We start from the raw sequence: 26,392 nt of genomic DNA on the forward strand, positions 1-26,392 counted from the left end.
CTTTTTCAGGTTTGGGATGAAACACAATTGTCAATGTAAAAAATCGTATTCTGTTTGAAATGCTTTTACTTATTATTTTAACACACAACATCTCCAATTAGTTACACCAGACAAAATGTTTTACTTTTACAGTAGATTTAACTATGATTTTTTAATGTAGCCTGTTCTTATTCCATGAGGAAAAAAATAAAATATTTTTATATAGTAAAAGTGCTTGTTAAAATAAAATTTTTAAAAAAATCAGGGACATCAATTGTGTTGATCTGAAACAATCACTAACCTTTTTTTCTTTTTTTTTTGTACAACTGACAATCATGTTGACAATACCACTTATCTAATTAAACACAGTTAATGAATTGGTTTTCAAATGGCATCCTACCTCCTCATTGTCTGAAATATTTAACTTAATCCACATGAGACTTTCTCCACGCTAGAAGAGGAATCTCCAATATGTTTCCAGATCATGAGGCCACGAGGCGTCGCTGCAAAGCTACAAGAGGTTACTTATTGCCTCCCCCCAAGTGAAATGAAGCACACTTGAACTACAGGTTGCCTGTTAAGTGCAAGGATATGAAGAAACTGAACTAATTTTTCTAAAGTAACAGCAGAGGAGCTTGACTTGAAATCCTATATGTCAGGGAAGAAAGATTGAAATCTGGTTTTGAAGAGCATGACTGTTTTTGTAAATGGCTCAGACACGAACAACGCCCAAAGCAGAAAAAGCTGGGATGCGAGGTTTGCAGTCTGGTACTACTTCTGCAATTAATAAAAAAAACCATATGATCCTTTGCACATATTGGGCTCTTCTTCCCAAAATGACAAAAAGAATGACTTCATGGCTTCCTGTACTGGAGCAAGATGTGCTGGAGCAGCCAAAATGCACTAAAGGCTGGACTATGTACAGCTGCAGAGTGAAATAGGAAGGAAAGGGACTTATCTAAATGGACATAATCAATTCTAATTCTAATGAAGGAAATACCACTGCTAATGAATGTTTCCTCCCCTACAAACACTTCAGAGAGAATGAAAAAGTAAAATGGGTAAAAATTTTAAAAATACATAGAATCAGTAGACAGATCCATATTTTCTGATTTTGATGTGTTTTCAGGAATTATGTTTATATGTAAACATTGAGGCCTTACTGATTCTCAGCAGCTACATGTTCTTTTTTGACTTTTAATACTTATTCCAGCTGCAAAGGGGTGTAGCTAGCAAGCACAAGTATGTAAGAAAGCTGGCAGAACTGTGCTACTTAATGATTTTCTGGTACCTATGCATTCATTTTTTCTGCTATTCCACTAAAATCACAATGGGATGCAGATGATGTATTTTAAAATGTGTGGTGTCATTAGAAATGTTTCACTTATCATCTGTTGTTGTGTAAGTCTCTAATAGTGATGCAGTTAACAAAGACGAGAATGTTTTTGATGAGATATTTTTCAAGTGTCTGATTTTGCCTGTATCTACACTAAATCTGTACATTCCTAGGGACAGGGACTTCTATTTCTTTCTTTTTTTTTTTAAATAGAGTGAAGTTTTTAAAAAAGGTAAATAAAAAGGTATAGCAAACATAAAACAAAATGGTTCTATACTATAAATGACCAATTTAGGAAAGTCCTGAAAAGGAACAAATGGCCTGTCCTTCCTACCACAACCTGTGTTTCTGACCTCATGATTGCTGCATATGATGATGATGTGGAATACAACTTCGTAGAGACCTAAACAGATAATACTCTGCTCAGTTCCCCAGGTGAAAAATCTCAGAATGTGAATTTATCCTTTGACTGTAAAATAGAAAAAATAATCACCTCAAGTTTTTAAAATAATCTCTACTTCTTAAACTAAGTAGATACTTCTCATATTTTAGATTTTCCAAATACCCTAATATAATGTTGATTGGTTGTATAGTGTTTTGAGTCACCACCAACATCAGACATTTTACAGAAAAGCATCCAAAACTAGCTACAGGTCTTGTTTTGGTACCCTGCTTTGATAATGGCACAATAAATATCCTATCTAAGCCCTTTATTGTTCACTGGAAAATAACAAGTCAGGTCTATGAGTCTGGGTGTCCATCAGGGTTCTACTACCTGTGGTGTTTAGTTTTGACTAAGCCCTTCATGCTATAATAAACAACTATAGCTATATAGCTATGGCAATTTCAGTATGAAATGAATGCAGATTATGGTAAGGGTAAAACTCGCCTCTCCTTTTTCATTTGTTTGGTGGTTTTTATTTTGGAGGGTTGTTTTCTACCTGTGCATTTGCATATCTCCTTTCTTTGGGAAGGCTTTGATCTTACTAACACATATATTGAGGCCACAAGAATTACTAATATTCTGTTGACTTGACCTTTATTCATTCCTTTTCTAAGTCCATTGCCAAGTTTACCTGAGTCTGTATTCTCCAGAGAGACATTAGTTTTGCTACTAAGTACACATTCTTCTTTAACCAGCAATGTCCCTACCTAGACTGTAGAAAAGAGGAACCTATTGTCCATGTTGTATATAGAATGATAGAGTATTTTTTTCCAATAGTACAGAAAAGGCATGAATAGATGTTTCACTTTATCAACATTTAAAAACACATACATGTGGCACCTGTGTGTGTGTGTGAATTAACAACAAAAGAATCAATCAATCTAAACAGCAAAAGCACAGCTGACCGAGGGGAAAAAAGAAAGCATCAAGCCAACCTGGTTTTCATCTCTGCTGATTACCTTTTAGTTACAGGGTTCCAACAGCTCTGGTAGAGAGGAGCGCTGCTCAGTCTGTGATTCATGGGCCTCCAGCAGGCTGTAAATATTCTGCACTGAAAGATGCTCTGTAAAGCAATCACCGGCTTCTGGTTGAATCTGTTAATTGGAGAGATGTAAACTCAAGAATCACACTTCCATGTAACAAATATTTTTAACTCAAGCACTTGTAGTCATAACAACAATTTTATGGTTTTATAAAATAATGCTTTTCCTAATGCTATATCCTTAAATATTACCATTCTTCTCGTCCCCTCCAGCCACTGCCAAAAAATAGAGATACAAGCAAGTATATATTTTTTTTTAACTTTTTTTTCCAAAACTTCAGCTGGTTCTTCAAAAAAAACCCCTGGATTGATGTATTTTCTATTTAACAGATATATATGTCCACCAGCAGAACTGACTGGAGACTTTAGGAAGCACGGTACGCCACTTGGCATCAGGACAGCCATGACTTTATATTAGAGTTCACCAGTTGCTGCTAAAATAAAAATATATTCTAGCAATGAGCAAAACTGGTATGTGAAAAATCCAGAAATACAGAAGGACCAGAATCAGTGGAAATTCATTCCTACTTCAACTATGTTTTTTCTAAGTTATATGTATCGAATCATTCTGAGTTTTATAGAAATATAAAGGAACTTGCAAGAGTCCAAGGATTTAAGAAGCTTCTTAGTGAAAGATAATTCTAGATGTTTGTCTAATGAATCTCTGTTGTTCTGCTAAATTACAAGCTAAGTGGCTAACTAAACATTTGTAAGCTTCTAAGATGGAAGTGACTCAGGATATGTCTACGCTGGATTGTGCTTCTGAGTAGTGACTCATGTGTTTGTGGGTGGATTTTAGCTAAACCTGCCTTGAAAGTATGTGTCACTGTACAGTACAAGGCTCATATTCCTTTTATTTTGAACCCATATCCAGTGCTGAAGCTGACTGGATGAAATGGGAGGTCACTCCAGAGCCTGCATGCTACCATCTGTGGATGATCTCCTAAATTATTGCTGGGGAATTTGCCTGTTTTCCTCAAATCCCTCTTTGGAAGCTCCTTCCTTCCTTCTTGCCTCCCCTCCTGCCTGCCTTCCTACTTGTCAACACAATAGTAGAGGAAATTGTGAGTTGTGTTCTCCCCTTTCTTCCCCCAAAGCCAGAAGGATTAACCATGGGTCCAGTGGATAAGTTTCTTACAAGCGAACGGTTTGTTCAGCAGAACAGACACTTGCTCAGACTTCTAGTGTCACTTCAATTTCTGTATTGCAGATGGCAGTGTGACTCTAGAGATACAAATGTTGATAAATTGCCAGGAACAAGTGAATATAAGGGTATAGGAAAATATGTACCAGAAAGAGTGGAACACCACCTAATTTGGCATCCTGCCTCAGAAGCCAAGAGAGGATACCTAAAGCAGAGAAGAACAAAGCAAATATCTCAGAATACTCCCTTTATCTCCTTTATCTCCTTTGTCTCCTTTATCACAGACAACCAGAGGTGATTTTTACATTCGATAACTCATAATACATTTTTGTTTCATGCATGTATCCAGCTGTTTTTTGAACTAAGTTTCCAGCATCCATGCTGCTGTATTAGATCTCTCTGTTGGGGTAAAGTTGAGGAGGATGAGGGAAAAGAGGCTAATGATATGTCATCGGTTTGATTTTGGTTGAAAAAGGAAACCACTCCACTTGCATGCAATATCCTTCACAACAGTAATTTCGGTGGTCATGATTCTGAAATCCTACTCTAATCAAAATGGCAGTTGGCACGTAAGAGGCTGTAATTTTACTGCATGGTTCTGAAATGCTTCTTTTGCAACCTGCCCTGCAGCTGACATTGACACTAACCTTAAACACGAGCCGGTTGAACCTTCACTTCCACTCCCTAGCTCTCTTGAGATTCAGACACTTGTCTCCTGTTTTCCCGCCATACCGATGACTGCAAATAAGCTTATCCCATCTAAGATTCAGCCTTGATTGGCTCTGTGCTCCACAGTGGTAGGAAGTTCACCATCCAGTGCCTCACACTGGAGGACATGTTCCCCGGCTGCTCCTTGTGCTGCACATCAAACTGCTGCTTCATGTCCAGCTGTGCTGTGAAGAGCTCCTGCAGGTTGTTGTTTCTCAAACTTCAGATGAATTTGAAGTTCTGTGAAAAAAAAAAAATTAAATTAACCAGAAATCCAAGGTGCTTTTCTGGCAGCAAATAGCTTGATGTACTGCAGATAATATACCATGCCAAAAAAAAAAAATACAAAATTAAAAGCTATGCATTAAAGGTGATTTTGTGAATCAGCAGTATATTGAAGACACAGAACTAAGGTCTAGTGCTAAGCAAGGTCTTAAAAAAGCCTGAAATCAGAGGTATGAGGGATGATGATCTGGAATGAGACTCGTCATATGGCGCTTGCGCTCTCCTCAAGGAGGGCAGCGAGCAGACAGGAGCGCAGTTCCAAACAACCTCTCCCATACAGCAGGGAGGAGCTTCCCCGCTGAAGTTCAACTTGTGCTTATGCAGGGAAAGCAGAGAGGCTCTGAGCTACGCCTTGTTAAGCCCTCACTGCAGACATTGTGTATTATTAGCACACTGTAAGTTACAGATGGCTAAAACTTCTTCACAAGAAAACCTTCATTTCTAATGTGCGTTTTTGTTACTGTAAGTTAAGCACATGAAATAACTGTTGAAATCATTGCCGTTCAATTATTTTTGAATAAATGCAGTTTTCCCACTTCTCCCAAAACTTTGTTTTATTGTAACCACAAAAAAATTTAATTCCCTATACCTGCAATTTTATCTTTTGAATTATACTTTTATAGTTCACTCACTCTGCCGTCAGTCAGCTTAATTTGTAACTTATATAGATTTTCCACCCAGCAACAGCAAGAGAAAAACATTCAAAAGAAAGAGACGTCGTACCAATAAAAACACAAAAACTGGCACGGTGACTCAGGGGCAAATATGCTGCTGGAAACAAGTCTAAGTTTTTAATTACCTCGTTTTCAATCCAAGAAGTTCCAAAATTGTAGGAACGGGAAGGGGTAACAAGATTTGAAAGGACTGGACAAGACAATACAGCACTGTACATACTTTTCCATCGTAAAGTGCCAGGGTGTGGTTTGGAAACACGAAGCCAGGATAAACCATTATATGCTTTGCTAACTTGAGTGACCTCATGGTGAAAGCACGCAGGACAACTCCTGACAAAAGGCCATTTTACTTTCTAAATCTGATTCTGTAGGTACATGAGAAGGTCTTAGCAACCAGAGTGCGTTCAAGTAACAACTAACAAAGGCCCGCTGTATCAAGCGTCTTTAAGGCCTAGCGGCCTATTTAGGAGCATGAAAATTGAACATACAGATTTTTACTGCCTAAAAGCTGAAGCACCTTTTTTTCCAGCAGGACAGGTCCTCACATCCCAAGTGACATCTCCGAGCACCTCAGTGCCAATTTGGGAGCTGAACTTTAGACAGCAGGGCCCGAGCCCTGCAGGATGAGGCCTGGCCACGGACAGGTGACATCTCCCCTCAGGGGAGTTTCTCATTAACCAGACCGCTGCAGGGGAGGCCTCACAATCCGGCCCCTCGGCCAGCAGGCGGGCAGAGATGCCTCTTGAACCAGGGCAGGGAAGAAGGACGAGCAACTGCTTGAGAGAGTCCAGCGCAGGGCAACAAAGATGCTGAAGGGAGCAGAGCATCTCCTGTGTGAGGAAAGGCTGAGGGAGCTGGGGCTCTGGAGCTGGAGAAGAGGACACTGAGGGGTGACCTCATTAATGTTTACAGATATACAAAGGGTGAGTGTCAGGAGGATGGAGCCAGGCTCTTCTCGGTGACAACCAATGATAGGACAAGGGGTACAAATTGGAACACAAAAGGTTCCACTTACATTTGAGAAGAAACTTCTTCTCAGTAAGGGTGACAGACACAGGACCAGGCTGCCCAGGGGGGTTGTGGAGTCTCCTTCTCTGCAGACATTCCAACCCGCCTGGACACCTTCCTGTGTAACCTCAGCTGGGTGTTCCTGCTCCATGGGGGGATTGCACTGGATGATCCTTTGAGGTCCCTTCCAATCCCTGAGATTCTGTGATTCTGTGAGCCAGCTTTCCCTCAGAGCCCGGCACCGCCCGGCGAAGCTACCGAGGCTCGGAGAGCTGAGGCGCTGAGGGGGGCTGAGGGAACCGCGGCCGCCAGCCCCGTCGCCGCGCTCTGAGGGGGCACGCGCGGCCCTCGCGTGCCCTTCCCGCCCCTCCGCCGGCTCCCGCCGCCTCTCGCGAGGCCGCCGCCTCCCCCCGCCCCGGCCCACGTCACCGGCGGAGCAGACGGGGACAACATGGCGGAGCGGCGGAGGCACAGGAAGCGGATCCAGGTAGCCGAGCCTCTCCCTCCCTGCCCGGCCTGCGCCCCCTCCCCGGGCGGCAGCACCCCCCTCCGCGTCTTCAGGGTAGCCCTGCCCCGCCAGGCGAGCCGTGCGGGGTGGCCCGGCCGCCCCTCAGAGGGGCATCCCCCTCGGTTCTGCGGCCTCGCCGTGCCGTTGCGAGGAGGCGGCGGCGAGCGGTGCCGGGCGGCCCGGGCGCTGGGGGAAGCGGCCTCGTCTCGGCCGCCGCCGGGGCAGCGGGAGCGCCGCATCGGGGGTCGGTCAAAGCCCGGGCTGGCACCGGGAGACAGGTTTTCTTCAGAATTTTCTAGCAAATCCACAAGTCTTAGTAAATACCGAGAAAAGCTGGCGGGGAAGCGCAGGTAGGAGCGTTTCGGGGGAGCTGAGGGGCGGCCGGGGGAAGCCGGGCCCGGCTCCCCGGCCCATCCCTGGCCCCACCTGGTTGTCCCAGGGCCCCACGGTTCTGTCCTCACGGGGTTTGTGCCCTCAGCAGTACATCTTAGAGCTTGAGATTTCGAGTTGTTAATAGTTTTTAATCGCTGTATTATAATTGGGATCTCACCCGTTACCCATGGCAAACAATAGCTCAGTGTGGTGCAAACACTCAAAAAACCCCAGGCGAGCAGCCACCGTAGCCTGGAGCCGACACTCGGCCGGTCTGTTCTGTGGTTTGTAAGCAAGACATGGGACAGATGGTAAAAGTAGCTTAAAAACAGACGTGCCCCAGCCAGGAAATAATGTAGTAAGGAAAGGAAATTTGGTTTTAGAAAACGTATACAAACACTCGCATCTGAAAATAAACCTAATCAGCTTTAAGATGGTGTTGAAATGCAGTGAGAATTATATGGTGTTAAAAGCAAAATGAAGATCGTTTAGGTATTTCACTTACCTGCAAATATGGACTTCCTGATATATAACTTTTAACAGTGAGTTTTACAGAGGTTCTAATGGATATTTTGGGCGTAGTTACAGCATCAGTTGCCGTGATGCCTGTTACTGTTATGTATTATTAACCCTAAGCCTAAATAGTGTTTGTTTGGGATTTATTGCTCTGCTGTAAGTGGAGATAATATTCATGAGAGAAATCATAGAGCTGTTAAACAATGCACGCTTCATATGTCATCCTTCTGCTTGGTTGCCCTCTCTCCTTTCCCTTCCTTTCCCTTCCCAGCCCACTTTCCCTTCCCCCCAGAAGATGGAGAAGTGTCTGTACTCTAATGGTTCCTTTTTTGTTCTTTTTGTTCCTTTAATTCAGATTACTCGTGGGGTGGAGAGGGGAATAGATGCAAAGAGTAATTAATCAGAATCTTGTTAAGCAAACCTTATCAATCACAGGCATTCAATGAATTATTGTAACACATTACAGAATTATTCTCTTTTCATAATCATAATAGACTGTCCCTTAGTAAGGACGACAATAGCTCAATAAAGCATCCATCAAAACCAAATTAAATGTAATGTAATGTTTTGTATAATACCCAAGGCTGTGGTCTTGCAAGCACTTAAGCACATGCTTAATTTCGAGCCTGTTAGCAGAAGTATTTCCTGGATTGTCAGTAATGAAATCGATGTCTGGCTGTTAACACTTAAGCTTTAAGATTGTGGCCTAAATTTGTGATATAATTATACAGATAAATGTGTATTGCATCTTATTAGTTTCCCAGTGTTATGTCGACAACAATGGGAAGACAAGGCAGCAAACAAAGAATACTGTTGAATGCCCAGAGGATGTTCCTAATTGGTCAGTGAATAAAACAACATGTATTTTTCTTGGCGCTTTGTTTTTTTGTTGTTGTTTTTGGTGAGCGTTTTTAAAGCTCTTTTTGGACTCTATTGGCATAGTTACAGTATGATTATCATGTTTCAGGATAATGCTGCAAGTTTCTTCTTTTAAAATGAAGTGTGGAAATTTTATTTGTAGATGTTTCAAGTGCTCTAGAAGCGTGTACTTGTTTTATGGTGATATGTACTCCTTAATAAATAGACTACCATACTTTGTATATGTCCAGCATTTGAAAACCCCATTGTCATTAGGCAGAGCTGTATTTCTTGACAAGAGGAAGGTTCTTCGCAGGAACAGGTATATTCAACTGGAAGAGACTGATGTAATAGAGTTCAGTTACAAATAACTATTTGTACAGAAACGGGGTTCTGAATAATTTTAATAGGATATTGTCTGTCATCAAGATTGAAATTGTGGTAGTGAGATCAGCCAGCTACATGTGAGATGAGATGTGAAAAAAAGTCTTCTAAGTTCTAACAAGCTTACTTTATGTGTGTTCCCTCGGAAGTGATAACAGGAAGGATGTGTTTTCTATGCATTTTCATAAAAAGACACATTGCTCAATCTGTATTGCACAGTTAAGGCTCTTCCTCTGGCTACAAACTGGAAGTGATGGAAGTTGCAGAAATCTTAACTTCAAAAGTTTGAATAAAGACATTTCAAAGGTAAAGTTTTCAGAGTGTCATTCCTGACAGCAATTTAACTGTAATTAATGGAATTACTTCAGATGTGCAGGAGTGAAAAGGGACTGGTCTGTGGGAAGCAGATTGTTTGAGCCAATGTGTCCCCACATGATACAAATTTCTGAAATCAAGAATGCTTGCTCTATATAAAGGACTTATTAAAAGAAAACACATCTAACAGCTAGCTTAATTTTTTTTTTTTTTTAGACATTTACATCTCAAAAGACAGGGGATGTCTCTGAATGCCTGTTACTCCAGCAGCTTGATCAAAGCTATTTCATCTCTCGGAAAAAAACCACATATCCACGTATGGAACCGTATTTTTGCCAAGAGCTGAAATAACTCACTTAAGCACAAAATCTTCAGAGTTGGTTACTTTGACAAGCATTCAGCTGGGTAACACGTGGCACTTTGTTGGCAGGTCTGCAGTTTGACTGTTAAGTAGGCATTAAGTTTTAATTACCTTGGCTGGATTCCATTGTGCATGGTTTTATTCTGCCCATGGGAAGTTTTGTTTATCTTTGTGTTGTGGTTAATAGCACTTGAGCAGCACCTCAGTGCTGTGCCCTCTACTCTAGAAATGTTAATGCATATAAATACTGCTCTTAGGAAGAGAGAAGACAGTTCTTAGGCAAATGTCTCACTGCAAATTGATGGCTGAGGTGGCATCAATGCCCTGTATATGCCATTAATAGCACATACTTTCCTTGTTAACTTTTTTTTCCCTCTTGAATCACTGGATTCAAGTTTTGAGAGTCTTCTGATGAAGGACATCTACTAATCAATATTTTCTATCGTGTCTTGATTTGGGCTCTGCTGGAAGGAAAACATGCGACAGCTGCATTGCTACTTCCAGTGCTGTATTTTTTGTGAATGAGTGTGGAAAGGATCTTCAGAAATTACAATTCAGTTTTTCCGTGATGCAGATTTTAATTCAGTTTGCCCATTTGTCTTTTTTTTTTTTTTTTTCCTCATGAATTCTAGTAAAACTGACTGGGATGGTAACACAGAACAGTATCAGGTGATACAGGAGGAAGAAGCAAAGTTTGGCAGCGGGGAATGCAGAAAAATATAAATTCAGAGTAGCAGCCCCACTTTTCAGTAAAAGAAGAATCACTGTCTTTTGAAAATCTGAATTACACTTTTGGAGGTGGGGAGGGAAAAAGCCAAAACAAAACATTTAGGGTTAGAAGGGGACTGAAGCTGGCGTGTTCGAAGTACTGTACATTGCTTCTTTGGCACGTGTTTTAGAACTCTATATTTACAGCTTTTGCTCAAGAAAAATAGTGACGGCTGAAAAGAAGGAAGCAAACAAATATTTTTATAGGATATGTATAGGCCAGAAAATATCTGTTAATCTTCTTCTGTAAAGAAAAGTTAATGTCTTATGGCTAGCACACAGCCATGGTAATCCAGAAGAACTGGTTTCTCTGCATGAGTCTGCAACAGTTTCTTTTAGGAGTCCTCAGGCAATCCGTGTACTGGTCATCAGTGCAGGAGTCAGACTATTTTATGTTTATTAGTCACTGAAGAAAATATAGATGGAGTCATAAAAGCAAATCCCGAGACCCTAATGTGTTTGTTTCTCCCTACCCACTCCCACCCAGTGATAAATCATGCTAATTTGTGTGCTTTTTCTTTCTCCTACTGCATCTTGATTTATTTTAGGCAAAATATGAATGTTTGAGCAGAATGAATGAGGAGTACCCACTCCCCTGCCACAGGACATCTTCTAGTCTAAGGTTCTGAGAGTCAACAGGGGAAGGAAAAATACAGTCTTGCGATTCAGCCCAAGCTTTGATGTGCTTAGACCATCTTCAGGGAAGATAATTCTAATGCAGTTGTTGTGCCCTTATAATATGAGGAGAAGTAGGAGGAACGGAACATGGGTGGACATAATGTCATTTTTGACGTAGCCGCTCAGCTTGAAAAACAGGCCGCACATGACAAATGTGCTTACATTTCTTCTTTTCCTTATCTGAAAACTGTATAAACTGTTAGGCTTCAGAGGTCTTCTGCGAGGGACAGTGTTCTGAAAATCTAAGTTCTCAGATGTAGGAGCAAAAGAATAATCTAGATATTAATTTTATTGAAATCAAAGAATATTGATGAGCCCTTTAGCATAGATCATTGTAACATGTCTGTCTGCATGTGAAATAAGTTGTCTTGCTAGTGATAGTCATCATTTACTCTCTTCTGATTTTCCAGAAACCTTGTTTACATTATAATGCTGTGGAAGGAAATCAGCCTGTCTTGGGTTCTGCTTGTCTTCTCACAACTGTGATACAAAGCGAGGTGGAAAAAAGGGTGACATTTCAGACCACAAATATACCCTGGCCTTTTGACATCTATTGAAGGGTTCCAGGAGTAAGAGAACCACAATAAGTCAACCTTAGTTAGAGATGAAGGGGAGAAGGAACCTCATGGACATGCTCATTCTAATAGCTCAGTTCAGATGTTTTTATTTTCAATGTATACAGGTCTCTTTGCTGCTGCAGTCCCGGTTGGAAGTTGAGTTAACTGGGAAGTACATCAGCATACTGACGGAAGTTCAAAATGCACTGTGCTATAATTTGGTTTGGAAGATAATAGTAAAAAAAATTGTAATGAAATTTAATATTCTGACAGTCATCTATTTTCATATTTTAACAGAAGCATGTCTCTTCAAATAAAGGGGTGAAAATAGGATGAAAAATGGGGATTAAATTGCAGGGGAAACTTGCTCAGAATGAGCGGGGTTAAACTGTGGCAGTCTTTCTCATAGGGCAGATTTTGCTTTTGCTTGGGATATTATGAAACTATCCCACAGAAAAGGACAAAGCAATAGACAGTAAGGAGCAATTAAAAAAAAAAATCTAGTGCCAGCCACTGCCTATATAGTGAGTGTATCACATGGCCTAGCAGAGTCATAAATATTTTAGGAAGAAAAAAACATTCTAGCAGAGGAATTAACACTGATGCGAAAATCTGAAGCTTCTCTGCCTGTTTTACAGTCTGTGCTGTGAAGAACATTTGCCCTCTAAGTTTCATTTGCTGGTAGGAAATATTAGAAAAGCATTATTTTGAAACTGGGTTGCTGCACATAGTCATCGTTTTCCGTGGTACTTTAGTGCATTTGCCATGCGGTGATGGTGGTACCTTCCCTCATTTTCTTTAAATGCATTGTCACTCTTTTAGTTGCTGTTAAACCAAGTCTGGTTTGGTACCAAACTTGGCAATTTAGCCAGTGATTTACAATCGCTGGTACAACTGCACTGTATCAGGGGACATCAAACCACAGCATATAAATTATGTACATACACACACTGCCAATTAGTGAATTGTTTTCTGTGAGTTATCTGATGTTTTATACAGATTTTTAAATCATTTAAAAAAAAAATAACATGGAGAAGGAGTTAATGTAATCTATATGAGGACTGTTAGGGTCATCTGTCTCAATTTGGGCACATGTTTTTAAAACTGCCTGACTGGTGAGTATGAGAGCATACTCCTGCATGCATATAAAGAATTTAGGTTTTAAATATCAGTAATCTCAGAACTAACAAACTACAGAATGCTTTTGGTCATTTGGATATCTCATGTCTGTGTTATTCTCTTTAAAATTGTCCTCAGATAGGAAAAGCAACAATCCAGTCAGGAAGGATAATTCATTAACCAGTTGATTTTGAAAGTTAGCCATGCAAACTGTTGAAAATTAACAACTCTCTCGCCATCTGAAATTTTTATTCTGCTGTAACAACATCTATTTGACCTTGCATTTCTGTTTAACGTGCTTTCAGTATTATGGTTACACACCTCAAAAGTGCTAACAGAGCTTGTATATGTTTATTGACCTTTAAAAACATTGTCTTGAAATAGAATCTTTGAATTCTACACATTCCTGTACGTCACCAATCTGTTTTGTGGCTTCTGTAATCTATTTCTTTGGCCAGCATGAGAAGAATAGGTATGGAAAAAAAGGTACTGGCACTCTGAAAAGATGTCCCAGTGTTAATTCTGTTACTGATCTGCAGGTCGGGGAGGGGAGGGTTGAGAATTACTGATGAAAAACAGTCCCACAGAAAGGAATTTTCAGGGAGTTTGCTTGAGTCATTGTAATATGGAAAATGTTTTTTTCAGGTATGTTGTTGCAAAGCAGGAACATTAGTAAAGTTGTCCTTTCCTGCTTGCAAATATTAGGTCTTAATTTTACATAATTGAAAATGACCATCTCCATCCTTCTGTCTTACAAACCTGAGTTCTGCTACCTCTCTGCAAGTTGGTAAATGTACAGAATTAATAAATTCTGTGTGTTAATAAACTCTGTGTGCAGACTGAGGGCTCCCTTTTTGTAAAATGTCTGGTTTGATGTTTGAGTAATTCGTCCTGATGTTCCTGGTCTTTAGACTGGAAGAATCTCCTCAATGGTACTCTGAAGTTTCAAGTCATTTTATAGTCGTGCAGCAGTACTGACATTTTGTAGCCAAATCTTCCAGCTTCTTTTCAACATGGTTTTATCCTCTTTCACATGAAATTCAAGCAGTTTTGTATTCTGTCGGTATGCCTACATTGCTGTCATTTCATACATACTCATTCCTCACTGTTGTTTCTTTGCTCTCCAGCTTCACAACTTTTTCTCCAAGCTTCTTGTGCCTTGAGTAGCTTCCTGTGTGCCCAGTGCCCTCCTCTTAGCTCCTCCTTTAATTTGCTCTCTTTCCAGAGCTGTTAAAAGCGTTCGTAGTCGTTATGTTCAGATCATGTAACTTAAGAATTCCTGCTGTTTTTCTTTATGTAGACAGAAAGTTCTTGGGAAAATTTACTTGATCTAGTTTCACATCTCTTACATTTTATTTGTTATTTATATATTTCCATAAAATAATGAGGACTTCGCAATGTCTGATTTTTGAACCCAAATGAATGATTTTCCCATGTGTTTAGAACTGTATTAATTTTGCACTTTTACTGTTGTAGGAGGTGGGTGAGCCGTTCAAAGAGGAGAAGGCTGTTGCTAAATACTTACGTTTCAACTGTCCAACAAAATCCACCAACATGATGGGCCACCGAGTTGATTATTTTATTGGTAGGGGTATTTTTAATTAGAGAATGAAACTTTCTTCTAACATTGTACCTGGCGGGGGGGACAGGGAGAGGACTTGTTTTGTTTTTATTATTAGTGCTTTATCTAATAAATACTGATCTTAGAGTTTGGGTGTGAAAATTTATCTAGGCATTAGATAGCCATAAAATTTATCTTATTAGCCTTAAGTAAACACAGTAACTTTTAACTCTGTGATTTAAACGTGTATAGTTGTCAAGAGTAAAGTATTTCAGAATAGTGGCTGGTCTTACTTTAAAGATTGAGAGGATGTGGAACATCGCCTGAACTGACTGACTGGTTGGTGTGGTTCAGGGAATGTAGACTAAATCTTAAAATAAATGTAATCAATCTTAACACATTTTTAATTCCATTTTTCCCTCTAGCCTCAAAAGCTGTGGATTGCCTCCTGGATTCTAAATGGGCAAAAGCAAAGAAAGGAGAAGAGGCTTTATTTACAACCCGAGAGTCTGTAGTTGATTACTGCAACAGGTATGACCTAGCCTAATTCATCGATTTTATTAATGAGCGTAGCTGTCAAGATGTCTTAGTTATTTAGGAACCAGTTTCACTCAGGCTTCCTGCACTGTAAAACATCTGTGGTTGTATGTAAAAATAATGATTATATTTTTATTACTGTGTTTGAGAGTGTCACACCAGAAATGTAATTTCATTAGCTTTATTCTCAAAACTCTTCCTTGCTTTCATTATGCTACTTGGAGCAGCAAGATGAACAAAATTACTTTCCTAAATTTTATAGTTATTTTAAGTTGGTAGGGTCAGAGCTCTCAAGTCCTGCCTTCCTTTGGACCTATTCTGCCATCACGGCAGAAGCTGGACTTGGAGGTTCAGTTTATGCCTCTCAAATGTTATTTCTCTGCTGCTTAATGTACTCTGTGTGCTTTGTTTAGATGAATGGCATATTGTGACTATCACTCATTTGAGGCAGATGCATAGGTTAAAAGGGACTGCCTGTGTTTTGAGAGCTTTGCGAAAGCTGCTTAGAAATGAAGAAAATGGCTAATATTTAGTCTTTTTTTCTGGCATTTTTTTAGATAGCCATCCAGCAAGGTGAGATTCTCCCCCCAGTTCCAGGGCTGAGGCAGGGTTGATTCTGTGCTTGAACTTTAATCCTTTTGCTGATTTCTTCAAGAAAGTTTAGGAAAAAAAGCATTTTTTTAATGCAAGCATAAAAATAAGTCTTCCCTTCCGGAATCTTTGGACTGAGGTAGAAGTCTGTGTGTTTGTTCTTCAGTTACTAAACACCGGATGAGATGACAGTTGGTTAAGCCCTTCAGCTCCAGCAGTGTAAAGAATGCCTGAGCAGCGCGCAAAGAAAATCCGCTGTTCTCTGGCACTGATTTTTATCACCAGTATCGTTTCATGCCTCGATGATCCATTTGGCACCATACCATGTGTGCGGTTTGATTTCTCTTGCTTGCTTCTATATTGCTAATGCTAAGGCCACCTTTGGCCACTGAAGCTGTTTTCAGAGCTTTAAACGTTAACACTGTCTGCTTCCTCTGCCTTTTGGAAAGGATGGAGGAATGTCTTAATATAGCTAGTCTCTTCAGTATAAGAGGCTGTTTAAGCTCTAATTCATATTAAAAACAAGTACCTTAACTCTCTTGTTGTGGTTATTGCTTGTTTTACCTTCTCCATCAAACAAAAACTGAACATCAGGTCCTGCTCCTTCATCCCTTATCAACTGCATCTATCAGTTGCATATTTAAAACAAGTTATGAACTGAATTGATATGGCTGCTCCAGTACATAAGCTCTCCCTGTACACTTACACGTTGATCTAAGTTCAGCCACTTTTCTTTTGAGGGGATTTGTTCACAAATAAGCTACATCAGTAATGCCTTGTTCAGCACATTCGTAGAGGGTTAACAGGTCGGGAATCAGCAGTAATGTGAACTTTGTTAGTTACGTCAGGGTCTGTCCCACTTCAGGACATGGCTGTGAGCAGCAGGTCTTGCATCGTCCTGTCTTTTTGTATTCCATCCGAGACAGAGGTCGCTCCTGTAAGTGGAAGAGCTGTCCTGCAGGCCAGACCTGTCCTGTGCGCTGCTCACTACCTGAGCCCCCTAAACTTGCAGCTGTGAAGAAAAGTAGTTTCTCCCAAACAAGTGATTTTTTTTTTTTTGCTAGAAAGAGAATCCGTGTCAACAATTGCCTGCAGGAAGTTTTTATATATACCTGAAACAACTTGGTTTGATGGTCAGCATGCACAGAAGTTTAATTGGTTGAATGACTTCTCTCTCTTTAGTGAGTTTTCCTAATTTAACAATCAGTAGGCCAGCATAAGGATTTGGCCTGCAGCAGGAGATGAAAGAAGTCAAGGACGAATAAAATCGATTTGAGGCATAGAATCGGGATTTTTGGTGTGAATGGGTGCTTGGATTTCATACCCTGTGGCTTCCTCTCAGTCTCTGTTCTGAATTTGGCTGTGAGCCTTTCAAGGAAGTTACTTGTTGGTGAGAACCTTAAGATTACCAAATACTGCTTATGGTGCCCTGCTAGGGGCTTCCTGTAAGGTATGTTTGTAGTTTCGGAGTCCTTACGTATGTGCTGCAGTTCCAACAGAGTGATTCTATTTTGTCGTGCTCCTCTTACCAAGGAACTTGACAAACAGTATGCCCATTTTTTAAATTTTTGCTATGAAATTCATTAACATAAGCTTGAAAATTGGATGGAGTTTCGTTAATGGGAAAGATAATTAAATTGACCTGGTGGCTTCCTCCATCCTACATCTTTTACATTCGTTTCTATGTATACAAAATGCCGCCACAGAAAAGTATGGTTTTTAACCCAGTTTTGAACAGAAGAACAAAAAAAGCAAAGCAAGAAGTGAGACACAGCGAAATTAGGTCTGGTGTATATAGTTGTAAATAGAGCAGATGATGATGAGCTCTGTCTTTAGTCATGCTATTCATTATTATATTAGATAATCTAAACTGGTATCTAATAATGTAATCGAGTGTAAATGTTCTTATTGAAGCCACACTTAAATGTACCATTTAACTTTTTTCATGTTAAGGCTGCTGAAAAAACAGTTCTTTCATCGAGCATTGAAAGTGATGAAAATGAAACCTGACAAGGATATAAAGAAAGAAAAGGAAAAAGGAAAGGCCGAGAGTGGGAAAGAGGAGGAGAAAAAGAGCAAGAAGGAAAGTGGCAAAGATGAAAAAACTAAGAAAGAAAAGGAAAAGAAAAAGGATGGTGAAAAAGAGGAGTGTAAGAAGGTAAGTACTATCTGTGAGAGAAGTGATGACCCTGTCACAGAGAATACATTAACTGACAAGATTACATTGGCTTAAAATTATGGTTAGTTGTTCTAATATGTGACGTGCCTTTTTTGCCTCTTTTCATCTCTAAAATTTACTGCTTTTTTTTTTTTTTTTTTAACTTTGGAGTTCTTCTGATTTTGATCTAGATCAAAAAAGAGGCTTCAGTTGGGCCTTTGTGTGCCTCATCATCTCTAATGTAGATTGAGTTAACCTGTTCAGCTGCGGTGGGCAGTGATGCTTTGTACAAGTGTTCATGGGACCTCACATCTCAGAACAGTGCAGCTGCATGTGTGAAACAAAAACAGTTTTGCAGTGTTTGGTAATAAGAATGTTTGGAATGTAATATGTGATATTTGGTGCTTGGAAATAGCTCTGCAAGAGCGGGCACTTTGGTGTATGGCAGCTCCATTACTAATCTGCATAATGCCTGGTTTTCGGACTTACAGTTTACTTTCTTTAAAGTGCAAGCTGTTATTACAGTACAAGTTTTCATGTGCTTGTTCACGTTTTCATTCCTGATTTCTTTTATTAGCAGAACAGAATTCCTAAATTAAAATGTTAGGAATCCACAGGAGAAACTTGATGAAGGGGTGTGTTTTTTCTTCTGCATACAGTGGTTATGAGTCCAGTGAGAGTTAGCAGGGTAGTCTTCAAAAGTTATTCCAGCCACTCCTAAGTGAAATAATGGCATGTTTAGTGAGAGGTATGATCTGTGTACAAAGGTCTGGATCTCAGAAGAACACTGCATGTCTAATAAAAGAATTATAAACAAAATCTTGCTGACATTCTAAACATAGAAGCCAATATAAGATGACCTAACTCCTGAAGTACTTTAAATGCCAATAATGAAAGTTACGGACCCTTCCAGTTCTCTGTCATCTGGAGTGATACATTATTAAATGTAATGTTAATTTTAAACTGATCATTAATTATTGAAATTATATTTTAGTGGATTATGTAAGTCATTGGGTAGTAACTTGAACAACAACACAGGAAAAAACTTAAAAAGTTAATTTCAAGCAAAGAAAAGGAAATGGAGGCAGGGAAAAGAAAGCACAAGATCCAAAAAGAGATTGAGGAGGGCAGGGAATAAACAGGCGGAAATTGATTCTGAAAGGATCCCCATGTGGTAAATGTGGCACCAAGGTACTAACTAATTCTAATAAAGCAGTGATTACGAAGCGTTGAACGTTGATTTTTGTGCAGACTTTCTGCTATGCATTTGAAGACGTAATGTAACCCTGAAGACATATTCTCATCCTTAGACACTAGCTGAAAATAAAATTTCTCTTTCCTTACAATTTTCCTTTATTTTTGAGATACTCACTTGGTAATAAATGAGAACAGGAGGAAATAAAGCATCTTCACTTTAAACAAAACAATATAAGCAAACAAAAAGTTAATATATGCAAATACTAGAAATTAAACCCCTCTTCCTGGTTTTGTTTGTCTTTGTTGTTTGTTTGTGGGGTTTTTGTTGGTTTAATATGTGTATAATTTGTGTTTGTCCCCAGGATGAGACCCCGGGGACACCCAAGAAAAAGGAAACTAAGAGGAAATTCAAACTTGAGCCACATGAAGACCAAGTTTTCTTGGATGGAAATGAGGTAGGATTTACGGGTACTTTATAACTGTTAGTGCCAATGTACTGTTGTCAGATAAGATGTTAATTTACTGTATTCCTGCAAACTCACGTTGAAAGAAAAATTAATGGCAATATGAAGGCTAATCTTGAAACATCTGATTTTTAGATATTTACAAAGAGGTGAGATGGAGATAAAGGTAGGACAGTAACTTAAGAAAATCTGAAAGAAAACTTAACCACAGGTAGTTAAGTGTTGGTGAGCTGTCTGTCTGCGGGGTGTAGTGGGGTGTTGGTGCAAGATGCCCAGAGCAGTTCTGCAGCCTCCAGGCTGAGGAGCTTTCAAATCCAGCCTGGGTAGAGCCCAGAGTAACCTGGGCCGGCCTCACATCTGACCCCACTTTGAAGAGGAGGGTGAACTAGAGACCTCCTGAGGTCCCTTCCAGCCCAAATTATTTTATGGCCATTGTCACGCTGAAATATCTCTAAACAAAACGCAAGACTTTTAGAACATGATCAATCACAGGAGGGGAAACCAAAAGTATCTGCTATCCAGAAGCCGCCTGGTTCTGTGATCTGAGCAGACAGTGGCACTTAGGCATTCCTGAATTCTCCTCCTGGCTTTACCACTGAAATTGTGGTCTTAAATACTTCTCTGCACTTTGTTTTCCTGGAAGACAAATAATTGAATTCTTTAAGAGCTCTGTAATGTAGAGTCATATTTGTGCTTTTAAAATTTGGGAGAAGTGGTAAGTCTTCACTTCAGCAAAATTATACTGTGCTCTGTGTTGATGCCGTGTGCACTGTACTGGAATCTCCCCTAAGCAAATGCTGTAAATAAATCACTTGCGTGGAAAATATGCTTCCTCTATGAATGTTTGTTTTCTCAGTCAGTTCTCTTACCACCTACCTTGCTCTGTTTCATCCCACCTCATACAGAATCACACCTACCTCTTGTCCTCCCTGTTGTCACCGGAATGCCTGCGGTGTTCAAAATGAGGGGCCAGGACTGTATTTGCACTATAACAGTACTTAGCAATAGTTAAGATTCAAAGTGTTTAGTTTGGTAAGGAAAAAAAAAAAAGCCCAGTTTTTCTAGTTTGGAAAGTTCTGCACTTTACCAAGCAGCCTTGTTTTTTTACAAGGCTGAGCAAATCTGGTTGAAATGGATCCACAGTTCCCGCACAAACGTTTGGTACTGAGTGTTGCAACTGTAGACATTCAGATAACAGCGCTGTGGCACAGAGGGTACAGTTGCACTTATCTGAGGCCATCAGATGGGACTGAGGCCGAATTGAGCGTTTCAGCTGACTGCTTTGTCCATATGTTCAGTCTGGTGTTTTTCCCACTTAAGGGAATCTCTGCAAAACTACAAGTATTTTTTGTTTGCACGTGGTGCACTTGAGGAACTTTTTATGTTTCTTACACAAGTTTTTTTGGCTTCATGCTGAACAACATTAATGAATAAAGAAAGATGAAAAGAAACCTTGATTCGGTGATATTTCTGAATCTTATATTTCCTCATCACTTTTTACTGCCTGATTGTTTTCCCCAGGATTTTACATCCCCTGTAAGTTACTCTGGGTATAGCTTCTTTCATGAAGTAATTCTTTGAGAGATCCAGCCTGTTTTTCTCTGTGTGGAAGCTCCTTCCCTTCCTCCTCCCCTCCTGGCTGGAAGGCTCCAGCCCAGCCAGCACATTGCCCAGCTCTGCACCATGTCCTTGGGCCTCCAGCCACACAGCTCCACTGATAACAATCCCGTAGCGAAGGCGGTCGGTGTGGGCACGTGGGTGTGTGGCCCTGGGGCTGGTCATCTCCTTCTGTGCCTGTGTATTGCAGCACAGCCATAAGCATTTGGATAGGGGAATAAATGAAATCATTGATCAGAGAGCTTGATTTCCAAGTGTAAACCACATTATTTCTGTTCTAGGTGTACGTGTGGATCTATGACCCTGTTCACTTTAAAACTTTTGCCATGGGACTTGTACTTGGTAAGTAAGAGTAGAAATTAGTGAGCACACTGTAAATGTAGTCACAGTATCAGCAGGTCTGTCTGTCCGTGAGGAGGTTTGCCTTTTCCCTGGACAAAGCTTTTGCTCTTCAATGTCAGTGTGATTTGATACTGGTCCACTTATGTGAATTTTGATCTTGTGGTGGAGGAGCTACACACGCTTAAACAAACAAACCCAAACCTGAAGTGTGCTCTAGCAAATACATGAACTTGTACAAGTTTGCAAGCTGTTAATTTCTGTTGCTTTAAACTAACGAGTAAGTTGCCCAACAGACAAATGTAGGATATATATATAAATGTGAAAGATGTTAAAGGCATTATTTGAAACTGTGAGTGATAGCCTTCTGACCTTAGAACTGGTACTGTGCAGGGTAAGCCGAATCAGTTAATTTTGGTTTTTAATCTAAATAAGTATTCATGCAACTTGACACCAGTGAGCTAACAGATCTCAGTACTGCTGGTCTGACACCTCAACCTGTGCCTCCCAGCTTCCTCACCATGAGAGCACCCCCTTTCCTGAGAGTCCCTGTCACCCTCGGGGCCATATTCAGTCCTGGGGCCACCACCTCCACCCAGCTCCCTGCTGTGCTGTGTCCTGCCGTGCTGGTGACAGCAGCTCCCTGATCACCCGCTCGCTCGTGCGCTCTCCTCGGAGCGGCTCTTTGCGCTGAGCACAGCGACATCGAGTCACTGAGCGTGGTCCGGGGGTGCCCCTGCTCCACACGAGAACAGGAGGTCTGGGACTAGACAAGGTTTTAGTCAAGGACTAAAGTACTGTCAGTAGCTCGTACTATGCTAAGGCAGTACCTTGAATAAATGTTGAGCCTAGAACCTTTTTTTCATGTACAGGGGAAAACGAGTCGTGGTCCTCAAGCTTTTCTCCTTATCTTTCTATTCAGTGATTGCCGTTATAGCTGCAACGCTGTTCCCTCTCTGGCCAGCAGAAATGCGTGTTGGTGTCTATTACCTCAGTGTAGGCGCAGGCTGTTTTGTCGCCAGTATTCTTCTTCTTGCCGTTGGTAAGTGTCCGTCATCATCGCTTTATCAGCCAGTGAAAGTTAAAAGGGGCAAGACACAGGCTGCTTGATATACGTGGTCTGAGATGTGTGACGCCTGTCTGACTTCCAGACTGATTCTCTGTACGTATTTCCCTCCTGGCCACTGGGTGTCAGAATTGGGCCACAGAATAAAAGAAAACACAAGCTTGTGTCACCTGCTTGTGTTTCCTGCATAGTGGAGATTTTTTTACAGCCTCCATTTAAAAAAAAAGGCAAAACAAACCCAAGAACTGTATATATGAAGAGATTCAGTAGTGAGAGTGGTGTAACCAGGTTTTTAAGGTATTTTTTGTCCTATATTTCTTCAGCAGAGGGGATAAGAGCCGAATAATACATAAAATACTTGGTTAATGGGGTGGGGAGACGTGGTGAGAACAAACTATTCCGTAATGTTGCTGCAGAATGAGACTCTCTCCCAAGGCAACCCCTGTCCCTGGATTTGGGAGGGTGGTAGTGGATATCTCTCACACCGTAGCTGTACAGTGTGGATGAATTTCACCTTTTCTATACAGCTCGCTGCATCCTTTTCCTTATCATCTGGCTTATTACTGGAGGAAGGCACCACTTCTGGTTCCTGCCAAACCTCACAGCAGACGTGGGATTCATTGACTCCTTCAGGCCCCTGTACACACACGAATACAAAGGACCAAAAGCAGACTCAAAGAAAGAGGAAAAATCAGAATCCAAAAAGCAGCAAAAATGCGACAGTGAGGAGAAATCAGATAGCGAGAAGAAGGAAGAAGACGATGGGAAAACAGAAGCAACGAGGAACTCGGGAACAGACGGCTCGGGAGGAGAGCGGCATTCAGACACTGACAGTGACAGGCGTGAAGACGACAGGTCCCAGCACAGTAGTGGCAATGGAAACGACTTTGAAATGATCACAAAAGAGGAACTGGAACAGCAAACAGATGAAGAGGATTGTGAAGAGGAAGAGGAGGAAGATACCGAAAGTAGGCCTTCACATGAAAAATCATAACTCACTGTGGTTTGGGGACTAAGTATGTGCAAAGAGTTGGATTTTCTTTGTTGGCTGATCACCAAAACATAGACCATACAGTAGCATCTTTGTTCGCTGAAATGTACGTGTTACCGAACAGTTTTATATCTAGTTCCTTCATTTTTTTTAACCATTAACTTGATTACTTGGTACCATGTTAATCATTAATATCCATTTATGGAAGTTTTATCAATCTGACAAGTTTTCTGTTGATTGATAGATTGCCCAGATTGTCCTCAAACATACTGAAAACCGTAGTTTTCTGGCACTTGCATAACTGATCAATCAGTTTCGCTTCTCAAACTTGCTTTTGTGAAACAGGTAAAAGTTGAATGACCAAATCTCAGATTATCCCTAGTTATACTCATTTGACAGCTAGTTAAGTAAAACCTTTCAGAGCTCACAGCTTTCTTGGTATTTTTCTTGATTTTATTTTCAAAAGATTGTGAAAAATTTCCGAAGACAACTAGTTTTAGCAGAAGTATTTTGCTGCACATAAAAAAGGCGGTAGCGCTGAATTTGGCTGCAGCGTTCTCTGTTTCTGCGGGCTGTGTGCCAGCAACTGAGGAAATCCAAACTGGTTTTGTACATCTGGTTCAGAGAAAGATGTCATCTCCAGCAGGTGAAGGAAGCAGCACAGTTTGGAAATTATGGCTGTTTTCTTTCTCCTGCTCCATCTTGATTTAAAAAAAAGTGTATTCTGTACATAATTTACAAATAAAGCGAACCATTTACTTCATCTGCTACTTATTATTTAGAGGTTTGATCCAGCATTCAGTTTGTGTTATTAAAGCCATTTTGTGGTGTATCTATCAGAAAAATGCAAGTCAAGAGGACCTCACGGAATATTTGTGTATGATTGGTAGCTGTTCCACAAGAGCTTTAGTTTTGTGCCAACATTCCATGTATTTGAGTATGAGTAAATCGATCTTTATTAAATGAAAGCAAACAACCTAGCTGTATGTATGCCTTAATGTTAAAACTGTCTCTTTTCTGGAACTGGAATACTTTTTACACCGAAGAGGCAGGAGGTTATTTGTCTGCTTAGAAATGCAGGTAACTCAAAGCTAAGATGAAGTGACCATTAATAATTTGTTTATAAATCTCTTGGAGAAGTTGTTCAGTTTCTCTCGCGCATCCCTTTCTGCTGGATGTTTGGAACACGTACGCTGTGTTTGGGTTAACGAAGTGGTGGAGAACTTAAGACCTGGCATCATTCCTCTGGATGACGCTAACAGTAGTGTAGATATTTGATCATCTCCCAAACCCGCTCAGAGAAGGATGAGCTTGACCTTTTAATAACTGACTTAGCGAACTTTTTTCCCCAATCCTAAGTTACTTCCCCTTCCTGCCAGCATCAGCATTTTGGATAAAGATACTAATTTTTCAGATTGTGCAAATATACACATCATAGTGGGTTTGTTGATAAGCGATTCATGGATATGGTGTATTTGCTTCTCAAGTCTGAATATTTACTCCGTAAGAAAACGCAGAAATCGGATCACTTTTTAATTAATGTAGATAAAAATTAAAGGACCCATTACTTAAACAGGTTGACTCTTGGGCACTTTTGTGTTATCACTGATTAAAATAGCTAACGCAGTCCTGTCACTGCCGTCAGTACCTCACTGAGACATGTTTTGTGATGAAGCATTTGACCAACAGCTTGGTGATGCAGTAAATGACGGAGCTGTAGAGTGAGCCTTGCCGCTGAACTGTGTTAAGCCACGCTTTTCTTTAAGTGATCTAAAATTCCTTTGTGGCAAGCAGGCCCCTGAATCAGTCATCCACCTGTCACCAGTGGATTGCGCAAGCAGAGCTGCAAGGAAGGGTTGAGCTGTGTTTAGACAGCGAGTCTCAAGAGATGACAGCCCACAGGGATGTCTTTGCTCTGACGAGTAGCAACAGCCTCAGAGAAAGTGCAGGGCATGACAGGAGGGGGTGCAGCGGAGGGCAGCAATTAAAATCCATAATTGCCCTTTCAGGTCCTTGCTGTAGGGCTCTGTATATGTTAGGGTGAGCAGTTGGCACACGTAGGGCTCTTCATCTGCAGCCTTTTGCAGGTGTTTAGATTCATCCTGCCTGATGGAGTGAAAGAAGCCAACACACAATATATTTTGGGGAGCGGGAGTCCTGCTAGTGAGAGAAGGAAGAAACTCTAATGTGTGGACAAGAACTCAGTCCTAACAGGGAGTTTGCAAACCTTGGCTGCTGAGGGAGGCATCTGGCTCTAGACCTGTTTGGACAAGTGGCCAGCGGAGCTGTCAGTCTGTGCTTCCAAACAAGCAGCACAGCACTTTTATCGAGGACTGTGATGACCCCTGAGGAGTGTTCGCCTGTGCTGCCTCCTGTACTTGGTGGGACGAGATACCTTCTGCAAGGTTAAAGGTGTAAAAAATGTACTGCCCTGGTTAAAGCCTCAAACCATTTAGAGACACGCAGTTAGGTTGGACTTGATGATCCCAAGGGTCTCTTCCAACCAAAATGATTCTATGATGCTTCTATGATTCTACGCTGCAGGTGAAATTATGGGCACAAGGTCAACTGCTGCTCATCAGTTGTTGAACTCCCAAATATGTTGTTCTGAAGACCTGTATCCTTCCTCTCCTACTACCAGGATTTTTCCACCTGTAAAATGAGAATTAGAGCACTGGTTCGCCTGTGGTTGTTACAGACCCCCTGAGATCGCACGCTGCGACTTCCCCTTGGGTTTTCCGGTGTTCTCCTAGAGCGTCTCAAACTGGCTGCTTTTTATTCTTGCCAGTCGCTGAGGAGCCACTGTTGGGAAAT

General features: G+C 40.8%; 1 protein-coding gene across 1 annotated transcript; it reads left to right on the plus strand.

Moving 5' to 3' along the window:
• The first annotated feature begins 6,989 nt into the window (after nt 1-6,989).
• SEC62 (SEC62 homolog, preprotein translocation factor) lies at nt 6,990-24,558 on the plus strand. The gene is made up of 8 exons (XM_082056575.1): nt 6,990-7,108; nt 14,534-14,642; nt 15,044-15,149; nt 17,700-17,904; nt 19,464-19,556; nt 21,464-21,524; nt 22,444-22,563; nt 23,115-24,558. Exons 1-8 carry the CDS (start codon nt 7,073-7,075, stop codon nt 23,579-23,581), a joined length of 1,197 nt encoding a protein of 398 aa, XP_081912701.1. The 5' UTR covers nt 6,990-7,072; the 3' UTR covers nt 23,582-24,558.
• Nucleotides 24,559-26,392: the final 1,834 nt, after the last annotated feature.

The sequence above is a fragment of the Streptopelia decaocto genome (genome assembly GCF_964273445.1).
Source record: "Streptopelia decaocto genome assembly, chromosome: 6".
Lineage (NCBI taxonomy): Eukaryota > Metazoa > Chordata > Aves > Columbiformes > Columbidae > Streptopelia > Streptopelia decaocto.